General features: G+C 38.7%; 1 protein-coding gene and 1 long non-coding RNA gene across 2 annotated transcripts in view; both read right to left on the bottom strand.

Annotated features, from left to right (window-relative positions):
* Positions 1-2047: 2047 nt before the first annotated feature.
* LOC134732173 (uncharacterized) overlaps positions 2048-9316 on the bottom strand; it is a 71674-nt gene continuing 64405 nt past the window's right edge. Inside the window, exon 4 of the mRNA XM_063614916.1 lies at positions 2048-2208. Within this exon, the coding sequence (XP_063470986.1) occupies positions 2048-2208 (161 nt within the window). The remainder of the gene's footprint in view (positions 2209-9316) is intronic.
* Positions 4345-6245, bottom strand: LOC129460083 (uncharacterized). Its single transcript, XR_008650159.2, has 2 exons — positions 6078-6245; positions 4345-4420 (listed from the first exon to the last, which is right to left on the bottom strand). It is a non-coding gene; the product is annotated as an uncharacterized lncRNA (long non-coding RNA).

Raw genomic sequence — 9316 nt, 5'->3', positions numbered from 1 at the left:
TAATGTTCACGCATAAAAATGTTAAAAATCATGTAAAGATTTGGAGAAACCCAAGAAGAAATGGAGAAGGTGGAGAAAGAACATATAACTCTATTAAAAATACATGAAACCACTTCACTGAATGGGGTGGAAGTTGAAAATTCGTGGAATCTGTAAGTCTATAGGCAAAAGAAACTGTACATAAGCGCTATACCTTGGTTGATAAATGTATCTTCCGTATGAAGTGCTGTTTTAAAATTATGATCACAATATATAGATATATAGGAATTGAAAAAATAAGCAAAGGGAAGATGCTGAGATGCAGGATTCTCAATGTTGGCATGGACGGTTACAGATAATGAAAGGAAAGAGAACAGAGTGATTTGTGTAGTAATGGATTAGAGTTGGAGACATCAGCATGTATTCATGCTTATCTTAATATAAATACAAATAAATCTAAAATACTTATAGATATGTATACGCGCACAGGTTAGTATACACATGTAGATTTATATGCTCTGTCAGTCGAGAGGCCAAAAAGCAATGATATTGACAACATTGAACACACCTAGTGCTCAAAGGTTGCTTTCTAATGTCATTCTCCAGTAAAATGAAAAATGATTCATTGGAGAAATGCCTGATTATATGACCAGGTCAGGAGAGATATAGAATGAACCTGGGGCCTCTTGCAGGGCATGAAAGAAAGTGTTCAAAAATTAAGAAAAAAATGTAAAGTGAAGTTATATTGAAGCAGCACACGAAGTAACTAAAAGAAATCTCAATAGCTAGAGTTGGAACAATTTGAGCAACAAAATAAAGTAGTCTTTCATTATAACCCACAACGTAAATATCCATGTGTCCATACTAATATAAATACATGATTGAATAAGTAAATTGTGAGAATAAAATTTTCCCATTCAGAAGGATTCCAAATAGCTTATGGGAGAATTCTGCCCTCAGAGGCCGGGAACATAACCATCCCCACCCTTGTGAAGGCTGGGCTATATACGGCAACTTCATTCCCAAGAGTAGAGTATGGAAATAAAGGAAAACAGTAACTTTACAGTGGAGAAGCTTGCAAGACACTGGCTCATCAGAAGATCAAGGTTACCCTCAACAGGGATAACTCATGGTGATGTGCACCTTTGACATGATGTCAGTGATGCAATGTTAAGAATGGACTTGGCCGGGCGTGGTGGCTCACACCTGTAATCCCAGCACTTTGGGAGGCTGAGGCGGGCAGATCACCAGGTCAGGAGATGGAGACCATCCTGGCTAACACAGTGAAACCCCGTCTCTACTAAAAATACAAAAAATTAGCCAGGCGTTATGGCGGGTGCCTGTAGTCCCAGCTACTCGGGAGGCTGAGGCAAGAGAATGGCGTGAACCCAGGAGGCGGACCTTGCTGAGCCGATATCGCGCCACTGCACTCCAGCCTGGGTGACAGAGTGAGACTCCATCTCAAAAAAAAAAAAAAAAAAGAATGGACTTTACTTCTGAGGTCTTCCTCCCCAAACACATAACCCTCATCTAATTATTTAAAAAATCAGACAAAACCCAACTGAGGGAAATTCTGCAAAATACACAGCCACTGCTCTCCTCAAAACTGTAAAAGTTATCATGAAAAAGGAAAGTCTGAGAAAGTGTCATAGCCAAGAGAAGTATGTGGGAACTCTCCCTATGATTTTTTGAAAGTTTTCTGTAAATCTAATTTTTTTCTAAAACAAAACTATATATACATATATGTTTATATAAATATATGTATATTTAAAAATACATGTAACTCAACAATTTTCTACAAAATAGTGGTGTTGGTGATTTTAGGTAATGGTGCTTAATTAAAATTCAGGTGTTTCTCAGTCTGTTCCAGCAATTCCCAGTCACATCCCTCTCTTTGCTTAAATACTGGGTTACTTTTTCTGAGCCTCTCACTGTATCTCAGAATTGTTTTCTTCTACTTCTGAACAAAAAGTCAACACTTCGTCTTCATCCCCTGACACAAGTGAAAAAGTTGCTCTTCAACTCCAGCAATGCAAAATTTCTGATAGCCGGTGCATAACTAATGGACTCATCGTTCCGAGGGAAGGAGATGTGTCAGGAGGAATATGACGTGATAAACGAATATTGGCATCTGAGGACAGAGTGAAAAGCCAATTAGTAGAACAGCAAAACCATGCGCTTTATGATTAGCCACCAGGACAATGTCAGTTCTCTTCTTGCTGTGTTCACCTGTCAAAGTAAAGAAAGTTTCTTTGAATCCTTTTGCATGTTCTGAATTTCTAACTCTGAACCCTTGACCCAAGGTAAAGGGAAACTTAAACTTTCCTGCTTGCTCACACCAAGAGTGAGCTATCTATTTTTCATTATTCTGCTGTGTTTTAGAAGAGATCACACCCTTCTCGGTGTCACTGAGGCTGAGATAATTCTGACCACCCAGGACACTATTACTCTGTCTTGGATTCTGAAGTCCTCACGTGCTCTCTCTTGAGTGTGGCGCCTGATGGGACAGCAGAACCTCTATGTGCTCCAGAGGCCTGGACACGCTATACCCAGAGTCACCTCCACCCCACTCTGATTTTCCTGCTCCAAACACATGCTAAAAGTAACAATCAAATCATCCCCCAAATGGTCAATTTTTTGTTTCCTCTCAAATTCTTTCAGATTATTTGACATATTTTGGTTTTATTTTTTAAAATGTATTTTTAAAATGTCAGCTTCTAAAAAGTACACACAAATCTCACTCCCTTCCTTGCCATTGCCTTTACAGTACATTTTAAGTGGAAATTTGGTTGCATTGACACAAGCCAAGCATTTTCATCAGCTTCTAACAAAGACTTGAGAATATTCATTTATTTATTTATTTTGAGATGAAGTTTCACCCTTTCGCCCAGGCTGGAGTGAAGTGATGCGATCTCGGCTCACTGCAACATCTGCCCCCCTGATTCAAGCGATTCTCCTTCCTCAGCTGGGATTATAGGTGCCCACCAGCACGCCCGGCTAACTGTCATGTTTTTAGTAGAGGCGGGGTTTCCCCAGGCTGGTCTCGAACTCCAGACCTGACATGATCTGCCTGCCATGGCCTTACAAAGTGCTGAGGTTACAGGCGTGAGCCACTGTGCTCTGCCAACAGAACAACAGAACATTTGAAAGAGACATAGGAATGGTGCTCTCTTTAAAAGTTTCACGTCTGCTCCTAAAACCAGGTCAGGTAACAGTGACTTTTTTCACTTGTTTGGTTTTTAAAGTTTTTTTTTTTTTTTTGCTTTTTATTGATACATAATAATTGTACATATGTATATATTTGGATACATGCATAAAATATGTAATTTACTATAAATTTCAAAATAGCTATAAAAGAAGATTTGAAATGCTTTCAATATATTCAAATTTCTGTGCATTTCTGCTCTGGAAAGACAATCAGCAACATCTCTTCTCCTTTATGATACATGTTGTTTCTTCACAGGATATCCTGGAGTCTGAGTTTTAATTCAATAGACTGAAACCAATGCCTAGTCAGAAAGCATTTTTTATATCCACAGCTCTTTCTTCTTTTAAGGGTAGAGTTTTGTAACAGAAACGCTGATAATCAGGTCTAAGTATCCCTGGAGACTGTAGCCCTCTCTTAAGATTAATAAGAAGAGATGCTTCTAATAACAATAGCAGCAGGAGATGTGCTGAGAAGTGATCAGGAGATCTTAAAATGTTTTCACAAACACATGACTCAGACTCTAGGTCACCAGTCTCCATCTTAGTTTTAATTATTTTTTTAAATCCATCAATTCAGAAAGCCCTCAGTGCTTTGGATGTGCTTTTTCCATATTCCATTCTGCACTCCTAGAGAGGCTCTTGGTGCCCAGTGTTCAACCATAATCACCCTTGCATTATAGATACGATTTCAGCCTGGAATAAGCTTATGTGCAATATGATGAATCACCCTCCAGTGGGATCGAACACTGAGAAGATTTGCAACAGCTCGTATTTAGAGAATTAATAAAGGCAGTGATAGTGATTCACGTTTTTAAAAAAAATAAAAAATTCTTTCCATTCTTTAAATGTTAGCTTTCTTAGTCCACGGCATTATATTTGCTTACAGATCTTGGGCTATAAATGTCTAGCACAATGCCTCCTCTTAAATTGGAATTGAGCAGAATTTAAAAGCTGGCTTGTGCAAGCATGAGAAACGTTGGGCTAAAATGTTAGGTTTGCATTGGAGATTAGGAAGGGAGAAGTGACATTTTCTGTTAATGTGAAATAGAGGAAAGTTTATCAAAATTGTGTCCCAAAGGCTGAAGGGGGCAGATACGACATACATTGGTCTTTGGTTTATCTTTGGAAGGAAAGCAGATATTAAAGAGAGGCGTGTCCTCAGGGATCTCCTCTTTTATTGGCCTTAGGAAATACAGGAGGATGAATGAAGAGCATGGAAAATTTCTAGCAGGGCCTAGAAGCCAGAAAAAAAAATGCACATGCTGATTATCAGTGAGCTTCTCCCATACCACCCTGCCCTCCTTCCTTTGGCCCAACACCCTGCATAGCCTCAGCTCATGTAGCTTTCTCTTGTTTGTGTGTCAACTAAAAATATCTTGCACACTTTACATAAATCATATTTTTAAATACGCCAGAGTGGTTCAGATAACCTCTATTGGAGACAGTTAAGAGATCTCACTAGCAGTCTAAGCTCTGCTGTTAACAGGATCTTAGACATATTCTTTTCATCTGTAAAACAAAGTTGTTGGGTAGGATGATGACCAACACTGCTTCTAACATGGCCACTCCTTGATTCTAATTTATCAATAAATAATGTGATGCAAGATAAAGATAGCTTTCATTTTGCTATATTTTCAGACATAATAGGAAAAATCATCAATAACCTAATTTTAAATTTTAGGCTACCACATCTCTATTTTGGAAGCTATTTCAAGTTTTCCACACTCTTCCCCAAAATTTTCTTCTTTTGATACTGGGGTTGAAGAAAGACATGCAGGTTGGAATCTTAGAGTTGTTCAAAGATAGTTTTGCTCAATGTAGCAAATAAAAATACTGGACACCCAGTTCATTCTGAATTTTAAATAAACAACAAATAATTTTAATGTAAGTATATACCATTAAATATTTGTGATATACTAAAAAATGTACCCCTTACTTACATGAAATCCAACTTTAACTAAGCATCCTATATTTGATCTGGCAATTCTATTTGAGGATCAACTAAAAGAGTTTGCAAAAATGCTGTGCTTAGTAAATGCTAGTTTCCGTTTACTTACTTAGTATCCCTTGCAGAACAACCCAGAAGTGGCATATTCCCTAATCTGTGAGACATTACAGAGTATAAAACACAACCTTATTTCTTTAAGAAAATATTTATGGAAGGGAATCTAACTACCTTCTATCATATGTGCATAGGAAATGAATTTTAAAATGGTTTTGTAGGGAAAATACATAATCCCGCTTATGTAAATACAATATGCTATACATTATATATAAGAAAACAATTCTGGATTGGAAGTAATAGCCAACTAGTGCTGAGAAATTATAACATAGTTAAAAGATATATATCATCATCAGTGAATGCAAAAGCACAGCAGAAAAAACACCTCAGGTATGTTAGTAAGTTGGGTCTATCTCTTCTGTGCATTATTATAAAAACAAATGCCAGTACAGTCATTCGTAGATATTGGTAACTAACAATCACGGTGTAATATTAAAAAATGACATTAGGATGAATTTCCATCCTGTACTTGTATGCTGGGTAAATCATAAAACAAGGACAACAACAAAAAACATGAATTTTGAATGAACTCCCACTCAGGGAATGTGGACAAATTATATGTAGATTATATGTAGACAAAACAATATTTCAGTAAAACACTAAAGGAACAAAAAACTTTAATGAGATTCCAATGCTATGCTCACGCATGCAGAAAAAAATAATTTTCCTGACAATTACTATAGAACAAACAACAGGGGAGAAAATGAATGAAATCCTGGAAAAACTAGCTTAATCAAGAACTCACTAGAGCTTCTGTTACTGTTTGGGGCCATCAAGCATTGTGGGAGTAATAATTATAAATCAAATCTATACAAGAAACCAACACTACCTGCAGTTTTCCAGGTATCCCAGGTCTTGATATTTTTGTTAAGCAAACCTCCCTGGGATGTGAGGTTTCTGTGTTTACTCTGATGTTTTTGGTTTGCTCTTCTGGCCGTTATGGAGTAGCGACCTTGGTACTCTCTTGAAATCCACTATCTATAGCTCCTATTAGAGGTGGGAAAAACTAATGGCTTTCAATGTGCAATATGGGTTGGCTGAACCCAGTATAATGGTAAAATAAGTTGCTTTCAGGAAAAAAGCTAGCATATATATACATATATATATATATATACGTATATATATATATATACGTATATATATATATACATATATATATATACGTATATATATATATATACGTATATATATATATACGTATATATATATATACACACACATATATATACATATATATGTATATATGTTTATAATGAGGTGATGACCATATTTGATTAGAGAAGTTAATGAGGAATAAAATATAAAACTATAATAATTACTAAGTGTTGGCAACTACTTTTTAAAACTTCAGCCCTGATTAAAATAAAGGGGCCCAGATACATTTTCAAAGACCAAGCAAAAAGGGTGACTTTAGAGCTGAGAGGCAATAAATTTATAATTGGCACAGAGATCAAGGAACACCGGCCATGTCCCATGTCAGCATCATGGATCAGAAAACAGTGGTAGAAGTTATAACGAAGTGAAAGAACCCAAGAGTCTATTAGGATACAGAGTTGGAAATGACTGGAAAATAATCTCCTGGGCAGTGGAAGACCCATAGACATCACAACCGGCTTTCTCTCTACCCCAGGTCCTGTAAAGGGACTTGGCACCCAAGGAGCATTGGTGAAATAAGTGAACAAACAAAAATGAAATTTAATTCCCTAGTGTCCATGAAAATACAGAGAGAAGACATTGAACTTCCCTATGGATATAAAAGTAGACGATTAGCCAGTTATCTATTTTTAGTAAAATATCAAAAAGTTAAATTGACTTCAGCTGGTGTGTGCGTGTAGAAAAAAGGGATGTGCTTAACAGAAACAAAAATCTACTATCTTTAAATGGTATATTTTCAGGTGATTTTTAAAGACTTTTTTACTATGTATATATATAATTTTATGATAAAAATTATGTTCATTTGAATTAACTAGGTGACAATCGAGCAATGAGCAGATGGGATACTGATTGCCAGGTCACCAACTGTTGCCCTAAAATGACTTTCACTCAAATCTCAAGCCTGGTATCGATGCCATAATCCCCAAGAACGTGTAAGGGTAAGGAGAAAAATAAAATGAACACACTGCATCACTACTTTGTAAATGCTGTGATGCAGGGGCTGTTTCCCTGATAAGAAAAAGCTGCAGCATCTGCCATCAGGCATCCATCCCGCCTCATTCCTCACGCATCACAATTCTGACCCCAGCCAGCCTCCCACCTAAGTGGTCCTGCCAGCTGCTACCTGGAGCCAGAGCTCAGAGGCTAGATTTATTTTCCAGGATGAGGCCCCGATGACCTTAGAAAACATTCACCAAAATGATGGTTGTCTTCTCCATAATTCTGTCTGGAAAGCAGCGTCTGACCTGTAGCTTATGTTATATCCCAGGGCTGGTGTGTCATGACAGAGGCTATCAGGGTGGACAAGAGGCATCTGGGAAAGGGCGATGATCCAAACCGCAGGGCTCCAGAAGAGGGATGGGAGAGCGCAGGGGCAGGCCTCCAGCCTGACTTGTGCTTTCCCATTACCGATTCCCCACCTCTCTTCGGGAAATGCTCCCAAACGCAAATGCAAGTAAATGAATGAGCCTTTTGCTTTGAGACCAGTGGCTGGATTTGCCAGTGTCCAACCCTGCAGGAGGGTGTGGGTGGGGCTCAGGCCTCTGTTGCAGTCACCAGAGACGGTGTGCTGCTTCCTTCCTACGTGCTAGAGTTGTAGGCTTGAGATTAAGGAGGGCTGAGGTAGGGGGATGGGACCCCTGAGAGAAGAGAGACATTTTTTGCTAAGGTAGTCCTTTAGTTAAGATGTCAGCACCTAAACAAAACAAGAAGGGTTGGGTGCAGTGGCTCATGCCTGTGATCCTGGCACTTTGGGAGGCCAATGCAGGTGGATCACTTGAGCCCAGGAGTTTGAGACCAGCCTAGACAACATGGTAAAACCCCGTCTCTACAAAAATTAGCCAGATGTGGTGGTGTGTGCCTGCAGTCCCAGCTACTCAAGAGGCTGAGGTGGGCGGATCACCTGAGCCTGAGGAGGTCAAGGCTGCAGTGAGCTATGATTCTGCCACCGCACTCCAGCCTGGGTGATAGAGTGAGACCATGCTTAAAAAACAGACAAACAAACACACAAACAACAGTAAAGAAGAGAAAAAGAAAAAAATAAAGAAAACAGGAAGGTATCCAAGAAGAGACTTTGCAGGCATGGGTGAGTCACAGGACTTGGGTTCGAGTCCCGCCTCTGTCATCTGTTGACACAAGGATCTCAGGAGAGTGGCTTCCCCTTTAGGCTGTGTGCTTCTCTCTATGGGGGAAATAATAGTTCCTACTTCACTACGTTTAGCAATATTGATAATACACATAACACACTCAGCACAGCATTGACACATTGCAAATACTTAAATAAATGTTACTGCTTAAAAAACAAAACAAGAAAAGCAGAAGGAAGAGCCAGAACCCCAGAGTGAAGATAAAAGTTTTAAAGATGTCAGAAGTGCAATGTTTTATGCTCATACACTTGCAGGTCCATGGATCCAAATGTGGGTAAACTGAGGCAGTGTGCGTCATCTCTACACCACCTCAACAATCTGAACAACTGGGCATCAGCATGGTGGACAGCTTATTTTCCTTTAATAACTTCCTTAATCATCTCTGGCTACAGATTAACTAGCCTATTAAAATGAAGACAGACATGAGTTGCAAACCTCACGCTCTTTCTGCAACCGAAACTATAATCAAGGTTGTAGCTGGTTGCCTTCTCAGGGTGGTACTGAATCCTCCTCCAAGTAGCATTTGGAAGGTAATTTTTCTGAGCGTCCTAGTGGCACAGACATCTTAAAATCCAAAAAAGGTGAACTGTGGTTAAACATTTATTGACAACTCATAGAATGGTAATTTTCTCCCATCGCTAGCAGGAATCCAGTAGGAGTCTTTTGAAACAATTGTTGATTTGAAAGTCCAGAGTCTTGTATCCTAAACCGAGAACATAGTAATGAGATGCAAAGAAACTGGAAACAAAGGAAGAGATGTATACATGAC

This window comes from Symphalangus syndactylus, chromosome 13 (assembly GCF_028878055.3).
Source record: "Symphalangus syndactylus isolate Jambi chromosome 13, NHGRI_mSymSyn1-v2.1_pri, whole genome shotgun sequence".
Taxonomy (NCBI): Eukaryota; Metazoa; Chordata; class Mammalia; order Primates; family Hylobatidae; genus Symphalangus; species Symphalangus syndactylus.
The sequence above is the reverse complement of the archived record's forward strand: the minus strand, read 5'-3'. Positions and strand labels throughout refer to the sequence as shown.